We start from the raw sequence: 21,183 nt of genomic DNA on the forward strand, positions 1-21,183 counted from the left end.
GGAAAAGATAAGTCCTTGTTAGGTACCAATTCTTAAATTTTTTTATTTGATAACCCCTTTTATTACTACATATTGTTTGCTTGCTGCTGGTAATGATTACAATTACATGCTGGGATTGTGGCTCAAAGGTAAAGCGCTTGCCTAGCATGCGTGAGGCACTATGTTTGATCCTCAGCACCACATAAAAATTAAATAAAGGTATTGTGTTCACCTACAACTAAAAAATAAATGTTTTAAAAAAATAATTCCATGTATAATTCTTTTTGGTTGTATTTTGTTTTAAAGAACAGCTTTGAACAGGGGACTTGGTTAGAATAGTTAAGATATATCTGGTTGATGTACTTGTTTCTTAAAAACCTAGAAGGGAAGGATACTTTAAAGTATCAGATGAGTGTTTCTAAGCTTTATTATTATTATTATTATTTTCAGTCTGTCATTTGCTTTTACCAAAGAACCTTTGTCAACCTTTATTCTCAATCACTTGATTTTTTTCTCCCCTTCTGAAATAGGATCTTGGTGTGTTGCCTAGGTTGGCCTGCAAACTCTTGGGCTTAAGATAAGATCCTTCTGCCCTATCCTTTATTGGTAGCTGGGGCTATTGATGTATCCCATCAGGCATGGCTCATCATCTGAACTATTCTTTTTTGGGCGTCGAGAATAATGAGGATTGAACTCAGGGGCACTAGACCACTGAGCCACATCTCCAGCCCTGATCTCACCTGAAATATTAATACCACACATATACTGTATCTGTAAGTTCTGTGGCCTTTTGGAGGATCATAAATACTTGTATCTAAGATTTTTAGTTTGCTAAGAAGGAATTTACACTTCCTTTGAAAATGCATGTATTTTCTGGGCACAGTGACGCATACCTGTAATCCCAGCAGCTTGGAAAGCTGTGACAGGAGGATCGTGGGTTCAAAGCCAGCCTCAGCAACATTGAGGTGCTAAACAACTCAGTCCCTGTCTCTAAATAAAATACAAAATAGGGCTGGGGTGTAGTTGAGTGTCCCTGGGTTCAGTCCCAACACCCCCCCCCCCAAAAAAAAAAAAAGAAAAGAAAATGCATGTATTTAATCCATTATGTCCTGTTATCCTACATATAGGACACCTGTAGAAACTTAAACTGCAGTTTTATAGATTTTCTATGAAAGTTTACAGTTATTCTAAAATGAAAGCTATATTGCAGTATATTCATGTTCAAAATTAAATGTTATTTGTTTAGGCTATACCTGATGAAATAGGTTGTACTTTTAAATATTTAAAAAAAAATTTTTTTTAATATTTATTATTTTTTAGTTTTCGGTGGACACAACATCTTTGTTTGTGTGTGGTGCTGAGGATCAAACCTGGGCCACACGCATGCCAGGCGAGCGCGCTACTGCTTGAGCCACATCCCTAGCCCCTTAAATATTTTTTATCTTATTCCATGGTTGTAGATTTCTGATTTGGAGGATTTTTATTGTTTTTTTTTTTTAAAGAGAGAGTGAGAGACGAGAGAGAGAATTTTAATATTTATTTTTTAGTTATCGGCGGATACAACATCTTTGTTTTGTATGTGGTGCTGAGGATCGAACCCGGGCCGCACGCATGCCAGCCATGGCGTGCTACCACTTGAGCCACATCCCCAGCCCTGTTTTTGTTTTTAAATATTTATTTTTTAGTTGTAGTTGGACACAATACTTTTATTTATTTATTCATATGTGGTACTGAGGATCGAACCCAGGTCCTCAAACGCACTTGGCGAGCACTCTACTGCTGAGCCACAACCCCAGTCCCAAGGATTTTTATTGTTGTTGTATGAATGTATTCACACTCATGTTCACTGATTTGAAAATGAAAGGTCTCATTTTTATCTTACTTCTCTCACTACCTTATGTGCTGAATTTGAATTATCCTTAATTTTAATTTGTAAAATTGTTTTGAAATAACAGCATTGATAACTTGTCAGGAGAATCGGAGGAAGTGTGTGGTATAAACAGTGTAAGTTGGGACTTATTTTCCCTCCTATGGGTTTGAGGTAGTTCGTGAATATCTTATTTTTTGATGTTAACGGGCTATGAGATCTTTTCTGGTTAAATTTTAAATGAAAAAGAAAAAGAATGTCTACAAATACATTTTATTACATTTATTCATTCAAGAAAATTGGTGCTTGAGTAGGCAGCACTCCATTTTTATGGCATAGCTATTAGCACAATTCAAGAAAAGACTTAATGAATACATGAACCTTAAATGTGTTGAGGTTGACTTACTTAGATTTTAAAATGACATTAAGCATTATTTCAAACTATATTTTTCAACTTTTTTCTTGACCTCTTTCATGTGATAATTATATACAGTCATGACAGAATATAATATTCTCAGTGATACTGTTATTGATTCCAAAATATTCTCTAATCTCTGTTTTTGGGGCGGCTTATTCCCATCCATCACAATTTTTAAAACAAAATCAAGTGTTTTATGAACAGGGGTTCAGAAGTGAATTTTTTTCATTTATGATTGCTTTTTCTTTCATCCTTTATTTATGATAAGTTTATTAGTTGTTTTGTTGCTGTTTAGCTCCAAAAGGAATAATGAAGCTTTAGATGTATTTGAATAACAAAAACATAATAATAGCAATGCAATATAGGTATTTTGTTTCATACTTATGAATTTCAAAGGGGAATTAAAGGATTTTCTCTAAATGGCAAGCAGTACTGAAGGAGGATGGTTTTCCCAATTTTCCATCATCTCCAACAGTGAAATAAATCATTCCAACTCAAGATAAGTTATTCATAAGTTATCTTCTTTTTTATTATTTAATTTTAGTCATAGATGGACACAATACCTTTTTTGTGTGTGTGTGTGTGTGGTGCTGGGGATTGAACCCAGGGCCTTGTGTATACGAGGCAAGCACTCTACTGACTGAGCTATATCCCTGACGCCTTATTTATTTTTTGGGTGGTGCTGAAGATTGAACCCAGTGCCTCACACGTGTTAGGCAAGTGCTCTACCACTGAGCTACAACTCCAGCCCTTTCTCTAATATTAGCTAGCGAAGTCCTTGATTCTTCCTGAGTCAATTGAGCGTGATCTGCCACACATTATAGCCTATACCAGGTCCATCTGTTAAAACAAAAGCTGCTGTAGAGATTTTTAGATTATTTTCTCTTAGTAAGAACCTTTAGGTTCAATAAAGTGTCTTTATTTGTTGATCGTCTTATTTTTTTTAGTGAGAGTTTGAGGGAATGAGTTTTTCTTCCTGTAAGTAAATGTAAAGCATATGTGTTGAATGGCTTGAGCCTTATAAAAGGTAATGCTTTCGAAAGCTCAGGCACATTCACTTTGCTTTATTGTTCAGTATTATCCTATGTTGTAGTGATATTTTAAGGTTCAAAATGCAATTAAGTAAATATGAAGGCTTGTTTGCAGGTGTCAAAAATTTTAAAAAGTCATATTAGCCTATAATTTAGAATTTCTAAATATTGTTAATAATTGAAAGGATGCAAAGCTTAAAGTTGGGCTGCTCCCTGTAGGGAAAATTGAGTGTCTTGTTAAAATTCCAACCCACTCATTCTTTTGTCTTCTTAGGCTTTGGCACAAATACCAGCGGGAATAGTATTTTTGGAAGTAAACCAGCACCTGGGACTCTGGGAACTGGGCTTGGTGCAGGATTTGGAACAGGTAAGGATCTACTACCATGAATTTTAGGACAGATTGTAACTTGGTTTTCTGATTGCTAGAACTTAAGAGCTTTGTCTGATCACATGCCTGAAATTAAGAGGCCTAGATTTTCATTTTTACAAATGGATTAGTAAGACATTCTCAGCAGTTATATTTTTCCAGGCCCAAAATATTGGCACATTTATCTTACAAATAAATTCTACATTAATTCTGCAAAGTGTGGGATTTTTTTTCAGAAAAATTATTTTTTTTTTAACCAAATGTTTTTCATTTAATAGCTATGGTCTATCTGGGATTTTCAGTATATAACATAAGAGTTGTCACTAAGATGACATGATTAACATTTAGTCTCCCTGTGTTAGTAACAGGGATTTGAGATCTAGACCTGTTTATCAAGTAAGCCCTAAAGTAAGCAGAGGAGTAAGCACATGCTGAAATAATTAACAAATACTCAGGTTTTGCAGGGTTTGAGCATATCTTTCAGTGTTTTATTCTGATAAAGATCTGATATGTCACTCCTTTATCCATAATTATTTTACCATAATTATTTTTCAGTGCATTTGAACATATTTTCTACTTGCCCGTCTGTTTTAAACAATTGGAAGGTGTTGTGGCCATAAAATAGATAAGTGTTTCTGTATGCAGAGTTAACATCTTAGTTGAACCTCCTTTTGTGCTATGAACTGTTAACTTTCATTTTCTATTTTAAATTAAAGTTAAAAATGCTGGTAAAATGTTTCAGCAGTTCAGAAATGAGAAGTATAAGTATTTCAGCTGTGAAGTAACAGCTGTTGAAAGTTTGGCATATACCTTGTTAGACTCCTTTGTATGCATTATTCAAGCATGCATACATAACATGTTTGTACATGTGTTTTATAGATGGGGTTTTGGATTATATTCTTATATGGCAACCATATTTTACATAAGTGTTTGTCTCTCTCTTTTTTTTTTTCCTTTGGCATTGTTGGGGTTCAAACCTGTGCTAGGCAAGTGCTCTACTCCAGAGTTATATCCCCAGCCTTGTATGAGTGATTTTTAAGCCAAAGGCTGAGATACATTAGTTGGTTGTGATATTATTTTAGTGGGCTACAGCCAGGATTTTAAGAAAATGAATTGGAATTAAAAATTATTGCACACAGTAAGATTACTGTCCTTTCATCAGACTTTGTTTCAGTTATGCATGTGTTTTCCATTTCAGTATATTTCATCACTTGTGCCACAGTAAAATATATTTGAAAGAAACTGTCTTATGGTAGTATGCTATTTATGTTTATAGTGTGTATTTTTTCATTTTACAAGTTATCAGTTTCCTTTTTTCTTTTTGGTTAGTTCATATTTGATCTACCATATTAAAAATATATAATATTGATTTGTATTTGTGTATATATGTATATATACACGCATAATTTACATACACCATAATTTATCTAACTTCTCCCCTGTTGGCAGATATTTCAGTTATTTGGTGTTATTAATCAAGTCCTTAATGCATTAAGACTTCTGTCATATGATTTTGCATGTCTATATCTGTAGGATAGGTAAATCAGATTGGAATTGCTGCATTTGGAATATATGCATATTTTGAGTTTTGATTCATCTTGCTGATTTTCCTTCCAAAATAATACCAGTGATGCCTGATATAGTGGCATGTGCCTGTAATCTCAATGACTCAGGAAGTTTTAGGTGGGAACATTGAAAGTTTGAGGCTATTTGCATCAACTTAGCAAGACCCTATCTCAAAATAAAAAAATAAAAAGGACCAGGGATGTAGATCATTGGTAAAGCACCTCTGGGTTTAGTCCCAAGTACTAAAAAACAAAAAGAATACCAGTTTCCATTTTGCTAATTTTCTTTTTGTTTGTTTTCTGTGATGGGATGTTCTGACTAAACTGGTCACGAACTCCTGGGCTCAAGGGATCTTCCCCATCCTCAGCCTTCTGAGTAGCTGGGACTACAGGCATCTGTCACTGAAATTTTTTATTGGGCTTTCAAGTGTTTTCATATGTGGTAGTAGAAAGTGATATAATTTAGTTCATACTTAACTGATTACTGGTAAATGTGGATATCCGTATGTAAGTTTATTGGCCATTCAAATTTTTTAGTTCTGGGCTGGGGTTGTGGCTCAGTGGCAGAGCACTTGCCTTGCACATGTGAGGCACTGGCTTTGATCCTGAGCACCAGATAAAAATAAATAAACAAAATAAAGATATTGTGTCCGTGTATAATTTTAAAAGAAATTTAGTTCTATTTTATAATATATGAACCTTGTTTCTTGATTATTTATTTATTAGTACTATGGATTTAGTCCAGAGGTTCTTTAACACTGAAACATATTCTTAGCCCTTTTTTAAATTTTCTATTTTGTAACAAAGTTCTCACTAAGTTGCTTTAGGGCCTTGTTTAGTTGCTGAAGCTGGCTTTGAACTTGGGATCCTTCTGCCTCAGCCTCCCAAGATGCTGAAATTACAGGTGTGTGCCATGGCACCTGGCTTCTCTTGATTTATTTTTCAAAGTGCTTTATATATTGTGGATCTTAATGTTTTTATGGTTTTAGACTTTCATCTGTTTGTTTGTTTTGAGATGGGGAATCTTACCAACTTGCCCAGTTTGTTACCCTATTTGTGTGGTCAAGGAATCCTGTCACCTCAGGCCTCCAAGTAGCTGGGATTACAGGTGTACACCAACACACCTGGCTGAGCTTTTCAACTTACACAAATTCTACCACATAATTTTAAAGTAAAAACTGAAAACTTTTGTGTTTTTGGCATAGTGTGATCTAATACAAAGCAAAATACATCAATATTTTCTTCCAACCTGGGGAAAAAGTAGCCTTGGGGTATGGGCAAATTAAAGAGGAAAGTTTCAGTGGTAGTTTTGACTCTAGAAAGTTTATGAACATAAACTTAAGTCCTGGATAAGATGTTGTTCTAGTGTTGTGTTTTGTTTTGGTACCAGAGATTGAACCCAGTAGCACTTAACCACTGAGCCTTTTTTTATTTTGAGGAAGCTTCTCAATATCTCACTAACTTACTGAGGATGGCTACAAACTTGAAATACTCCTGCCTTTGCCTCCCAAGTTACTGGGATTGCAGGTGTGCTTCACTGCACTCAGCTAGTGTTTGTTAGAGATACATGTGCTGTTTAAAAGTATAGGGTTATGTCTTGATAAAGCCATCTTGATAAAAGTTGAAAATATTATATGTAAGTCGAACATGCTTCTAGTATGTGTAACCTGCTGAATATCATAGATTAGCTTATCCTACCTTAAATGTATTTTTTTTTTTTTTAATTTTTAGTGGTTCCGGTTATTGAACCAGGGCCATGTACAGTGACTCAAGTACTCTACCAACTGAGCTATACCCCAGCCAATTCTAACTTGAATGTGCTCAGAACACTTAAATTAAGACTACAATTGAGCATTGCCCGAGAGTATCATTAACCCTGGAAAATATTAAAATTCAGTTTTCAAAATGTGGTTTCTACTGGGTGCCTATCACTTTTGCACCATTGTAAATTTAGTGAAAAAAGTCTTAAATTGAGGATACTGTCTATATTTCCACCCAAGCCCTTTTGTTTGTTTTTTAACTTTATAGACAAGTTTTCTTCATGAATAAGTTTAATTTTTATGTTACTGTTATTCTTTACTCTTTGGTTTCTGGGTTTTGCTGATTAGGATTAACAATGTCTTCCCCTAGAGGACAAGATTATGCTGTGGTCTCCTATTCTATACTATTATAATAATCTAACCTTTTGATTTGTTTTAATATATTTGGTTTCTCCCTAAACAATTCTCCCTCACAGTGAGTCAGATTTTTTTGTTGCTGTTATATATGTCTCATTCATATCTTGTCTATAGAAACTAAAAGACAAATAAAATCAATAAAGAATTTTAACCCACAACCTTAGCAGCAGTCAATTCTGAAAGGAAATGAAAATTGTGAGAGTTACCAAGCACAAACAGTTGAAATTCCTTGATATTACATTTACTAAGGCAGACTTGTTTTCTAGAGTATCCTGAGATACTCCTGAATTCTGCATTTCATGGTATCATAAGTAAACTAGTACTGTAGCTCTGGTCTATATTTCTGGAGGACATTAGTGAAGTGGGTTTCCTTGGCAGATTCCTGTTTTGAGTGATAGATTCAAACTCATCCCTCAATCGAAGTAAAATTTCCTGTAACATTAGGTACTTCAGGATTAATGGACTGTACAAATATACAGATATTCAGTGTAGAAATACATAGGTTTTTTTATATGCTTTGATTTAGGTTACCAGTATTCCCTCCCATCCTTTGGTACTGAGGACTGAACCCAGAGGTGCTAATACTGAGCCACATCCCCAGCCCTCTTTTCATATTTTATTTAGAGACAGGATCTCACTGAGTTGCTAAGTACCTCACTGAGTTACTGAGGCTGGCTTTGAACTCGTGATCCTCCTGTCTCAGCCTCCCAAGATGCTGGGATTACAGGTGTGTGCCACCATGCCTGGCCAGTCTTAATATAAAGTTTTATATTAACTCTTGGCATGTAATATTTACCCCCATATGGTCAGACCAACAAACACTTATTAAGTCATAAGCATACCTTGTTTCATATTTGATGCCATTAACTATTGTTGCACAATCTATTGGACACCAGTTTCTCATTAGTTATTTAAAACAGTATTTGAAAGTTTTTTTTTTCTTTAACATTTTCCATGAAGTATTATGATTGTCCCTACATCTATTAAGGTTGATTCTTAATTTAAGAGATACATGGAAAAGCCAGGTGCTGTGGTGCGTGGCCATAGTATCAGCTACTCAGGAAGCTGAGGCTAGAGTATTGCAAGTTTGGGACTAGCCTGGGCAATTTAGTGAGACCCTGTCTCAATTTAAAAATAAAAAGGGGCTGTGAATGTAGCTCAGTGGTAGAGTGTTTTCACATCAAATGCACAAAGCTTTGCGTTTAATACCAGTACAACAAAAATTTAAAAGAGATAACACAGAAATATCTTCTATCTAAAGCTAACAGATACCATAGATAAAAACGACTGAGCACGGTGGCACATGCCTGTAATTCCAGCACCTTGGAGGATCTTGAGTTCAAAGCCAGCCTCAGCAATTTAGTGAGGCCCTAAGTAACTCAGTGAGATCCTGTCACTAAATAAAATGCAAAATTGGGCTGGAGATGTGGCTCAGTGGTCGAGTGCCCCTGAGTTCAATCCCCAGTACAAAAAATAAAATATACTATAACTATTTTGTTTTTTTGTTGAGTATTCTTGAACTTTATAAGGCCACTATAACCATTTTACTCCCCCATTATAGCTTCCTTATGACTCCCACAACTGATGGTAAATACAGCACCTTTTCTTCTGTTTTGTTTGGGGGTTTTTTGTTTGTTTTTTGGTACTGGGGATTGAACCCAGAAGTTTTACCACTGAGCTGAAACCCGGCCCTTTTTATTTTGAGACAGTCTTACCAAGTTGCTGAGGCTGTCCTTGAAATTTTGATACTACTGCCTCCGCCTTCTGAGACATTGGGGTTATATGAGTGTGCCACTATGCCTGCTTAGCACATTTTCTTAAAGATTTATAGTACCATTATCATATCATATATAACACCACACTTAGAATGCTTCTCAGCTTGTAGAGTATTAGTAAGTCCCTTCATTAAGGAGAAAGTACCATTTGTGCATAAAATAAGGCAGAGTTTGATAAAATATTTTTCCATTGGTACATAATAATCTGCCATCAGGCTATTTATTTATTTATTTATTTATTTTTAAAGGGATGGACCTTGGGGTGCTTAACCACTGACCCACATCCCCCCCCCTTTTTAAAAAAGAATTTCTGTTTTAGTTGTATATGGACACAGTACCTTTATTTTGTTTATTTTTTTATTTGGTGCTGAGGATTGAACCCAGTGCCTCACACATGCTAGGTGAGCATTCTACCACTGAGCCCCAGTCCCAGCCCCACATTCCTATTTTGAGAATGGAATGTTGCCAGGCCTGGTCTCTCTTTGCACCTCTCAGCCTCTGGAGTCACTGGAACTACAGGCATGAGCCACTATACCCAGCTCAGTCAGTCCTTTTCAGATCACTGTAACCTCATAGTGCTTTTTTTATTCTTTTGAGAATTACTGAAATATGATGAGTTTTATGTTTCATATCTTTATCCATGGCTGCTGCAAAAATGAGGGAAATACCCATCCAGAGCAGAAATTTTTATCCATTTTATGTATTTGGGTTTCACCTAAATTTTTGTTTAGGGTTTAGGAGGTATTGAGCTACCAGAAAAAAATAAATCCTAAAATTTGTGGTATAAACTAGTCTTATGACCTGTATCAAAACTGGGCTTTATAAGGTGAAATAATCTCATTACCACATTGTTGTCTTTTGCAGGGTTGTGTGAACCCATGGGTTCTTACCCACTGAACTGCATCCCGAGCCTTTTTTACTTTTTTGTTGTGAGATAGGGTCTGGCTAAGTTTCGTAGGGCCTTGCTAATTTGCTGAGACTAAACTCAAATTTGTGATCCTCACACCTCAACTGCTTGAGTTGCTAAGATTACAGGCATGCACCACCATGCCTGACTGTTAGGCAAGGAATAATTTATCCATTCATTATGTATTCTGTATGTATAAACTTTTTTTTTTTGGTTGTGATCTCATGTCAGTTCCTATATTTTTTTTAACTCCCAAGTATTTTTCTTTTTTTTTTCTCTGTGTCTTTTAATCAAGGACCTCAAATAAGTGCTATATCACTGAGCTATACCTCCAGCTTCCAAATTACAAATTTCTTTAGGAAAAGAATGATAAATTTCTGTAATAAGCCTTCCCTCTGGTGAAAATGAATTCATAGTCCAAGCTAAGTGTGGTGGTGCATACCTGCAGTCCCAGCAGCTCAGGTGGCTGAGGCAGAAGGATTGTAAGTTCAAAGCCAGCCTCAGCAAAGGCCAGGTGCTAAGCAAATCAGTGAGGCCCTGTCTCTAAATAAAATACAAAATAGGGCTGGGGATGTGGCTTAGTAGTTGAGTGTCCCTGAGTTTAGTCTCCAGTACACCCCCCCCCAAAAAAAAAAAAAACACACACACACATATACACACACACACATATACATACATATATTTATTTATTTGGCATAAATCCAGTCTGGTTTATGCCAAAACTTGAGTCTGTTTAATAACCTTATTGCAAGATATTTCTCTTTTTTGTAAAAACTGTTTTGTTTATCTAAAGCAGTTTTCATGAGATGGTATATCTATCTTACTATAGAGTGATAGTTAAACCCTAAACCCTAGTTACAGTGTTAGGTGAATCTAGGTTTAATCCACATTTCTACCTTACTTTTTCTATGGGGGTGGGGGGGACACCAGGGATTGAACCCAGGGGCTCTTTATTTCTGAGCTACATCCCCCGTTTCTCTTATTTTTTGAGACATAATCTTGCCACGTTGCTGATGGATTCGCTAAGTTGCTGAAGATAGCCTCAAACTTGTGATCCTCATGCCTCAGCCTCCTGAGTCACTGGGATTACAGTCCTATGCCACTGTGTCCAGCTCACTACCATTTACGTTTGTGACATTGAACTCATGTCTAAACCCTCAGTTTTCTCATCTGTAAAATGAGAATAATAGTTTCTACTTTATGCATGAGTGTTTAGTGTGTAGCAGACATTTCTAAATGCTACACATATTTACTTATTTTAATCTGAGGATAAATATATAAGCAATATAATCTCACGTTACAGTTGAGGAAATTGAAGTTCAGAGAAATTAAGTAATTTTGCCTATGGTATATGTAAAGTATCAAGCCCAATGCCTAGCGTAGATTTAGCATTTACCATATTAGCTGTTTTATTAAAATGTGACTAGTCATTTTGAAGTTTCCAAATGTGTTATATTTTTAAGTAACTGACCTGCACAACATTCAAAGGATCTTCTGTGGCACTTTTTTTCTTTCCTCTTGTCTCCATAGCTCTTGGTGCTGGACAGGCATCTTTGTTTGGGAACAACCAACCTAAGATCGGAGGGCCTCTTGGTACAGGAGCCTTTGGGGCCCCTGGATTTAATACTACGACAGCCACTTTGGGCTTTGGCGCCCCCCAGGCCCCAATAGGTAAGTGTCAGTCACTTTAGAAGGCTTTACTCAGTTTATTTCTTGCTAATACTTGCTGACTTGGTTTTCTACTTTACCCAGGTCGTATCCCTACCAGAGCAGTGTATATATGCCCAATATTAAATAATCATGTAGTATAGAGGGTTTTCCCTGTTTCCTCATTCCTCGGCCCAGTTACTCTAAGAAACAACTTGTGTTACATTTTTAATTTATCTAGTGTGTAATTAAGTTCATATCATTAAGTGATGTGCTATGTTTTAAGTCTATTTGAGAATTTAGCTTATTATTACCTCTACCTTTTTTGTTTGCTTTTTCCAGCATAACCGTTAAAACTAAACTTTGGGAATATAGTAAGTTTAGTTATCTATTGAAATATTTTACATACTTCATTCATTTGAATACTACTTTTCAGTTTATGTAGGATCTTTGTTTTTTTTTTTTTTTAATTAGCAGTGGGTGGGATCAAACCTAGGGTCTAAATTATGCTAGGGAAATGCTCTCCCACTTATTACATCTCCAACCCTTTGCTGTTATCTTTCTACTATCTTTATTTATTTCTCACCCAAGAAAACTGTCTTATTTTTTAATTTAAATATCTTTTTAAAGAAAAACCTTTTCCACCAGAAATGGAAAACTGGTATTACCTGAAATAGAGTAATTGAGTTAGAAAGAAAAAGAGAAATTTGTTTGTATACCACTAAATTATTTCCTATACTCTTATGACATGTGCCACATTTTAAACCTTTGCAATTTAAGTTCAGTTCCTTTATACTTATTTTGTCAACTAGGTGATAGTGTTTTATCAAATGAGGATATTGGTGCCCTACCCTACCCTTCTCTTTCCCACAATCTTTTTCCCATCTTCATTGCATACGTTCATTCATTCTTGTGTGTGGGGGGGGGTGGGGGGCACTGGGGACTAAGCCCAGGGCCTTGCATTTGCTGGGAAAGCTATCTACCACTGAGCTATATCCCCTGCCTTATTTATTTATTTATTTTTGAAATTTTTTAAAATTGTAGTTGGACACAATATATTTATTTTTATGTGGTGCTGAGGATCAAACCCAGGGCAAGCACTCTACCACTGAGCCACAATCCCAGCCCCCTGCCTTTTTTATTTTGAGACAGGATCTTGCTAAGTATCCTAGGCTGACCTGGAATTTCTGATCCTTCTGTTTCCTCCTCCCAAGTAACTGGGATTACAGATGTGTGCCACTATGCCAGGCTCTATCTTTGTATTTTTATTTTGGTAAAATTGATATGTTCTGGGCTGGGGTTGTGGCTCAGACGTAGAGTGCTTGCCTAGCAAGCATGAGGCACTGGGTTCCATCCTTAGAACCACATAAAAAATAAAATAACGATATTGTGTCCACCTATTTCTAAAAAATAGATATTTTAAAAAATTTGATATGTTCTATCCTAAACTATTAACTATCCTCTGTTCTTTGGTTTAAAATAATTTAAAAGTTCACATGACCTGACCTTTGTTTTTTAATGACTTATGAAAACATTACCACCCAACCAGGTACACATTCCTCATACAGCTTTTTCCCCCTGGAATTTCTTCTTTGGGGGGTGGGGGGAGGCGGATTACTGGTGATTGAACTCAGGAGAGGTTACCACTGAGCTTACTTGGATTCCCCACCCCCACCCCCACCCCCATACTTTATTTTGACAAAAGGTTTTAATACATTGCTGAAGCTATCCTCAGCTTGTGATCCTGCTGCCTCAGCCTCCCAAGCTGCTGGAATTACAGGCATGCAGCACCATGCCCGGCAGGATTTTCCCCTTAAATTTACTTAGCGAGAACTGCTGTGTCCTAAATTTTTCCTCTTAATTTCTTTCCTGATTTTCTGAAATTTATCTTCAAGTGAAGTACAATAAGGGAGTAAACTCTGAATGCTTAACAGGTCTGAAAATAACTTCATTTATTCCTCACAATTCAGTATTACAGAATTGTGATGTGAAAATTATTTATCCTTAGAAATTGACTTTACCTTTTTTGTAGTGACCATTATTGGCAGGACTGATGTCTGCCTTATTCTTGTAACCTGTTCCTCACATCCTCAAAAGCATTTAGGGTTGTCCTTTTGTCCTGAAAGTTCATGGTGTTTTGTTTAGACTTTTTCTGTTTTAATGTCTGTCAACTGTGTTTCTTTTTTTTTTTAAGAGCGAGAGAGAGAATTTTAATATTTATTTTTTAGTTTTTCGGCGGACACAACATCTTTGTTTTTGTATGTGGTGTTGAGGATCGAACCCAGGCCACATGCATATCAGCGAGCGCACTACCGCTTGAGCCACATCCCCAGCCCCTGTTTCTTTCTTTTTTAAAAATATTTATTTATTTATTTATTTAAGATATTTATTATGTCAACTGTGTTTCTACTTTCTATGAGCCTTTTGATTGTAAGATTTCTTTCTTGTTCTCTGAATGTTCCTTTTTTAAAGCATCTGATTCTAGATACAGTTTTCATTGAAATGATATTTTTAAATTATTATTAAAATTTTCTTAGTGTTCCCCTGTTCCATCAGGATTTTGGGGGAGGCTTTTGTTGTTAATCTTTTTGAGCTACATCTTTGTCCTCTTGTATTTTTTCACTTTGAGACAGGGTCTTGCTAAGTTGCTGAGGCTGGCCTTGAAATTGACAATCCTTCCTCAGACTCCAGAGATGCTCGCATTATGGGCATATGCCTACCAAGCATAGCTTATTTTTTGTTTTGATCCTAGTGTTTGATGATTGTTTCCATGAATACTTAGGAATAAAATACTAATTTAAACAACACTGTCAACTTTGTGTATTTGGGTAAGGCTTGTTTACCAATATTTCACTTTAGGTTATGTAGCCTGGAAACCAACTATTATCCAAAGGTCCTCTAAATGTTAGAATGCTAAATTCTTAGTTCTGGGATGATGCCATTATATTAGTTGTCCTTGTCCTTTCCTTATGTTGTCTTAGTTCTGTCATACTCTGATGTTTTTGACCTATCTTTTGAGCATCGGGTTAATCAGGAGGATGATAGTAGATAGTTTTTTAAATAGACTATTCATTAATCTTTCCCTCCTATTTTCAGTCTCTATTCATCAAACCTGGTATTATTGTCCCTAATCTTCTGGGATTCTTCCATGGATCTTTCATACTCCATTTGACTCTAATTCCCTTTAAGAATATTCTAAGCTATAATTTCCTCTATCCTGCTTTGTCATTCCTTTGTCCACTTCTTTCCCCTAAAAATTTGTTAATATTTTCTCATCTGTTCATTTGCTTTTTTTAAAAAAAAAAATTTATAGTTGTTAATGAACCTTTATCTTATTATATTTATTATATTTATATATTTATTATATTTATTATATTTATATATTTATTATATTTATTATTATATTATATTATATTATATTATATTATTATATTTATTATATTTATATATTTATTATATTTATTATATTTATATATTTATTATATTTATTATTATATTATATTATATTATTATTTATATGTGGTGCTGATAATCAAATCCAGTGCTGCGAATAAAGCACTCTACTGCTGAGCCTACAACTCCAGCCCTTCTTTTTTTTTTTGTCGTGAGTTTATATAGATAAATTTTCATTTTTTAAAAAACCATAGATTTTAATGAAGTATTTGGAGAGAAAAGGTAAATTAGAATTCTAATTGATCTCTGTGTGAACTTTAGAATTGTCTTTATCATTAAAGATATTTTGGTTTTATTTCTTTTCCTTATCTTTGGTTGTTTTCAGTAGAAGGAGGTAGTATAAATACTGTAATCCTGCCATTTTTTTAATGCCATTATACTTGAGCTCTCTCTCTTTTTTTTTTTTTTTTGCATTACAATTCTTAATACACCTTTATACCACCATTTATCGTATCTCTGATTATATATAAGGTATGTTGACACCAAATTCATATCTTCATACATGTATTTTGTATAATGATGAGGGTCTCCTTCTACCATCCATGCTATTCCTCTTCTCCCTCCCTTAATACTGCCATTTTTACTTGGACTTTTTGACTGGTTTTTAATGATCTATATATTTTTCCTAAGCCAATTACAAGTTCCTGATATAAGAATTTAATATTATAGTTTTTATATTAATATTACTGTTCACTCAGAAGTAACTATTGATTTTAGAATGTAACTCTTTGTACTGCTGAATCTTAGTTGGAAGATATTTTAGAGCTTTTGTGAGTTCACCCTTATTGTTCCATCTGTTCAGGCTCATTAGACAACTAAACTAGCCTACATAGACATTGCACCCAGTTGTGCTTCTTGTATCTCCTAAAGCTAAGAAAAACAAGACTGATATAATTCCTTTGTGGAACCCTATTATCTTTCTTCCAAATAAGACATCATGAGTTTCTTCTGTGTTATTAAAAGACTTGGTTTTTTTCTACTTTTTCCTGTACCTGTAATCATTTGATCACAATTTAGTCCTTTAAATATGTTTTTAAATTGTTAGGACAAGAATTGAGTATAACACAAGTAGTAGCTTAACCAGTGCTTGCTTGTTTATATTTTTGCCAACTTAATCAGCTCTGTTTTCTGTATTTTTTAATAATACTCTTAACATAAAGTTTCATATTTATAATATTTAAAAAAATATGTTTACACACTTTCCTAATTGTTTGGGTTTGTTAAAGGAAGTTTTGTTTTGTTTTGTACTCAGGATTTACATTCAGGGGCACTCCACCAAGAGCCATATCCCTGGCCCTATTTTGTATTTTACTTAGAGATAGGGTCTCTGAATTGCTTAGCACCTTGCAGTTGCTAAGGCTGGCTTTGAACTCACAATCCTCCTGCCTCAGCCCCCCAAGCCACTAGAATTACAGGGGTTCACTACTTCGTACCCCCACCCCCTTTTTGAGCCAGTGCAGATAGTGTGGCCTATACTAATTATAATGTGGGATTAGTTATTAGTGGTCAAAGTTTTTTAAGTTGATAAATGGCTCTCAAGTAACAAAATGACTAATAAAGATTAATAAGAGTTCACTGAGTGCTAAGCAACTCTGAGACCCTGTCTCCAAATAAAATACAAATAGGACCAGGGATACCACTCAGTGGTGGAGTGACCCTGAGTTCAAATCCCAGGTACTTGCTTGCCTGTGGTGTCAAATTGGGTTTAGGAAGTTTCTGAATACAGATGATTTGTTCTGTGTTCTTTAAAATGACTTCTGAATTTCAATATCCTAAGCAAATTTGTACTCTCTAAATGTCAATATAGAATCTTTTAGTATTTAATGAGTATATCCAATCTAAAGAAAGTTTCATTTGACTAAAGTGGATGTACTCCTCCTCTATTTTCATTTATTTAGTTGTAGCTACTTATTCTTGTTTTTGTTGTTGTTACTGCAGTTGATTTTTTTGGGGGTGGGGGGCAGTATCTAGGATTGAACTCAGGAGCACTCGACCACTGAGCCACATCCCCAGCCAAAGTTTGTATTTTATTTAGAGACGGTCTCAGCGAGTTGCTTAGCACCTCACTTTTGCTGAGGCTTACGTTGAACTCACCTCAGCCTCCTAAGCCACTGCGCCCAACATGATTTTGTTTTTTTCCTTCCATTTTGAGAAATTTCAAAACGTTTTGTTTTTGGCACTCCTTTAAGGTGAATTATCACAATATACTTTGACCTTAGCCTATTTCTAAATGTTTTTAAAGGGAAAAAAATAATATTTTTTATTTCTAAAATGAGTTGTTATTTGTTATTTAATTAGTACTTTTGGAATTATTTATCTTGCAAAGAGGTTTCTTCATCAGTCAGTGTGTTGTAGGTGGGTTTTTTTTAATGATTTGAACAATTGTAGGTCATGAATATAGTCTTCATATAAAAGTTTTCTGCAACTGATAAAAAATTTCTTATGAGAGAAGGGGCTGGAATGTGACTCGGTGGTAGAGCGCTTGCGTAGCATGTGTGAGGCACTGGGTTTGATCCCCAGCACCACTTAAAAATAAAAAAATGAAATAAAGGTATTGTGTTAATTGACAACTAAAAAATATTTAAAAGAAAATAATAATATGTGAAAAATTATACTAGGTAGTCCTTTTTACCTTTTGATGTATTAAATGTAAGTAATAAATAAATAAGAATGTCTTAATAATTTTCATTGCTTGCATGCTGCCATCTTTGTATTTTTTAGTGCGCTGCCCCCCGCTGTCCCCCCCAAAAATTACTTTATTGAAAGGGGGATTTGCTGGGATTGCACCCAGGGTCTCGTGCATGCTAAGCACACACACTACCACTAAGCTATGCTTCTAACCCATTTAAAACTTTTGTTGGTTTGTTTTTTTGCTTTTGGTGGTACTAGGGCTTGAACTTGGTACTTCATATTCTACAATTCAGCTGCATCTTTAGCCCCTTTTATTTTTTTGAGACTGGGACTTGCTGCATTGCTCCTGCTAGCCTTGAATTTGTGATCTTCCGGCCTCAGCCTCCCAAGTAGCTGGAAGTATGGGTGTGTGCCACCACACTGGCTTAAAAAAAAAAATTATATATATACACACACACACATACACACATAGGAATTTTCATTTATTAAATAATTAGATAATGTGCAGTGAACACTTAGGAATATTTCTGTTTTATTTCCAATTTAATTGAGTCCTTGGATTAAATTTCTGTAGTTGAAATTAATTGATTAAAAATAATCCCATTGACTCAGTAGGCCATAGCAGGAGAATCACAAGTTCAAGGCCAGGCTGGATAACCTAGTGAGATCCTGTCTCAAAATTAAAAGAACTGGGGATGTAACTCAGTGATAGAACATCCCTGGACTCAGTCTCTAGTACTACTAAAAATTAGAAATAAAAATGATAAAAGCAGTACTTGATCTGTATCTTGTCATTCTTTCTTTTAGACAGATTAAACTAGTCTTTAATGTTTCTATAGGCCAAAGACTATAACTTTTTATACTATTGTGCCATTGATAGTAAGGTAGATATAAAATATTTCTTCAAAATTGTTTTAATTTGCATTTTTTGGATTAATAGTGACAATGGACACCTTCTAAATGAATTTTTATGTGTAATATTCCTTATGAAATTGGCTCTTAATGTCTTTAACTATGTTACTCGTGATTTTTTTTTTCTGTTTTCTTTCCTCAACCAGTAGTGCCATTAGTGAATCTGAATATTTTGAAGACTATTATCTCCAAATAGAGAACTGCATTCTCTGCTATAAACACATTGTATCCTTGGACTGATATTTTTTCCCCTTTCTTTTTTTGAAAAGCTCTGACAGATCCAAATGCTACTGCTGCCCAACAGGCTGTTCTCCAACAACACCTTAATAGTTTAACATACTCACCTTTTGGAGACTCCCCTCTCTTCCGGAATCCTATGTCAGACCCTAAGAAGAAAGAAGAGGTAAATTTTTTTTTTCTTTTTTTTTGGGAGAATACTGAAAAAGAAGGTATTTATTCATTAGAGGTATCACAGTTACACACATTTCCTTGAAAAGTATATGCCGTGTTAGAGCTTTGTATTTTAATGTTTAACATCGCAAGTAAGTAGAGATGCAGGTTGTTAGCAAGGTGGGTTCTAGTGAGATCTGTCTCAAAATAAAATATAAAAAGGGTTGGAGATGTAGACCAATGGTAAATTGTCCCTGGGTAAAATCCCCAGTATCCTTGCCCCAAAACAAAATGAAAAACTAACAAACCTTAGCCCTGCCCTTCATTCAACTGATTACTCCATTTGTCATGTTGCCTTCCAGATACAGAAAAAATAATTACTGCTGACCTAGGGAAAAGCATACAAAAATGTGTCTTTAGGTCTGGGGATGTGGCTCAAGTGGTAGCATGTTCGCCTGGCATGCGCGGGGCGCTGGGTTCGATCCTCAGCACCATATAAAATAAAATAAAAGATGTTGTGTCCACCGAAAACTGAAAAATAAATATTAAAAAAAAATTCTCTTTAAAAAAAGAAAAAAGAAATATTGTCATCCTTGTTTTAAAGAATGAAACTGTTAGAAGCTAAATTCTCTTATGAGATAAATGGACAGGGCAAATTAATAATACGTGGTATTAATCCATTTTAATTATAAAGTACTTTGCAAATCCAGTATCTCAGTGGCATTATTTATTCATATATTTATTTAGTACCAGGGATTGAACCTAGGGATACTTATTACTGAACCACATCCCTAGCTCGTTTTATTTTTGAGACAGCGTCTTACTAAGTTGCTTAGGGCCTTGCTAAGTTGCTGAGGATTGCTTTGAACTTGCAAACCTCCTGCCTCAGGTGTGTGCCACCACACAGTTTCTCCAGTAGCATTTTTAAAAATGTCAGACAAATTAGTCCAAATGGGAGCTGGGAGCTCAGTTACAGAGAAAAATAGTTCCATTCACATGTGTAAATACATAGAATATTTGATGTTAACAGCTTTGTTTTAAGGGAGCTGCAACTTCAAGAGGAATCTATCAGGTATGCCAGAACTTAGGTTTGAATTCTGTCATCTGATTTTTTTTTTTAATATTTATTTATTTATTTATTTTTAGTTATCAGCAGACACAACATCTTTCTTTGTATGTGGTGCTGAGGATCGAACCCAGGCTGCACGCACGGCAGGCCAGCGCGCTACCGCTTGAGCCACATCCCCAGCCCTGTCATCTGATTTTTAAAGCCAGTGCCAACTTTTGAATTAAACTAGATTGTCCTTTGATGTTTTTCTTTTGTTTTTCAGAGATTGAAACCAACAAATCCAGCAGCCCAGAAGGCTCTTACTACACCTACTCATTATAAACTGACACCCCGACCTGCCACCAGAGTTCGTCCAAAGGCTTTACAAACAACAGGCACAGCCAAATCACATCTCTTTGATGGGCTGGATGATGATGAACCATCCCTAGCCAATGGAGCATTCATGCCTAAGTGAGTTTATTTTACAAACAATGTAAAATAAGATTATTTAAATTACTACAAATATAATACAGTTTACTTAAAAAAAAAAATGAGAGAGAAGAAAACCCAAGATATCACAGAATAAAAATGATTCAGTTACTTATGGTTGATGTAAAAATGTTTTGATAGATATGCTTCTGGTCTTACAAATGCACATTTTAATTTTGTTTCTTCCAGGAATTAGTACTCTTTTTCTTTGTCTCTTTATAAATAAATGGTCAGGGGACTGAGGCTGTAGCTCAGTGGTGGAATACTTGCCTAGCATCCAGTAGGCCCTCGGTTCTTTCCCCTGGCCACTATAAAACCAGCAAAGAAAAAAGAGGCTAAATTAAGAATCTATTTTTCTTTCTTTCTTTTTTTAAATTTCCCGGAATTGAGAATATATTCACAGATAAATAGAACCAACAATAAAGCACATAGACATACACACACATACAAAAAAAAACAGGAAAGTATGTAGAGGAGTTATTAATAAACTTTTCTCCATGTATATTCTGATAATCTACAGTAAAAAG

The 21,183-nt window shown here is 35.2% G+C and overlaps 1 protein-coding gene across 6 annotated transcripts in view; it reads left to right on the plus strand.

The window, feature by feature from the left end:
- The window catches only part of Nup98 (nucleoporin 98 and 96 precursor), a 114,029-nt gene that overhangs the window by 31,017 nt on the left and 61,829 nt on the right, over positions 1 to 21,183 (plus strand). For 3 of the 6 annotated variants that reach the window (XM_046441819.2, XM_046441820.2, XM_046441821.2), the window contains exons 11-14: positions 3,570 to 3,662; positions 11,617 to 11,757; positions 18,999 to 19,132; positions 20,451 to 20,638. In XM_046441819.2, the coding sequence (XP_046297775.1) occupies positions 3,570 to 3,662; positions 11,617 to 11,757; positions 18,999 to 19,132; positions 20,451 to 20,638 (556 nt within the window). The remainder of the gene's footprint in view (positions 1 to 3,569; positions 3,663 to 11,616; positions 11,758 to 18,998; positions 19,133 to 20,450; positions 20,639 to 21,183) is intronic. The other 3 variants (XM_046441822.2, XM_046441824.2, XM_046441825.2) reach the window with 1 other exon arrangement.

The sequence above is a fragment of the Marmota monax genome, unplaced genomic scaffold (genome assembly GCF_021218885.2).
Source record: "Marmota monax isolate L192 unplaced genomic scaffold, Marmota_monax_Labrador192_F-V1.1 WCK01_AAM20220418_F8-fsc00068, whole genome shotgun sequence".
In the NCBI taxonomy this organism is placed as follows: domain Eukaryota; kingdom Metazoa; phylum Chordata; class Mammalia; order Rodentia; family Sciuridae; genus Marmota; species Marmota monax.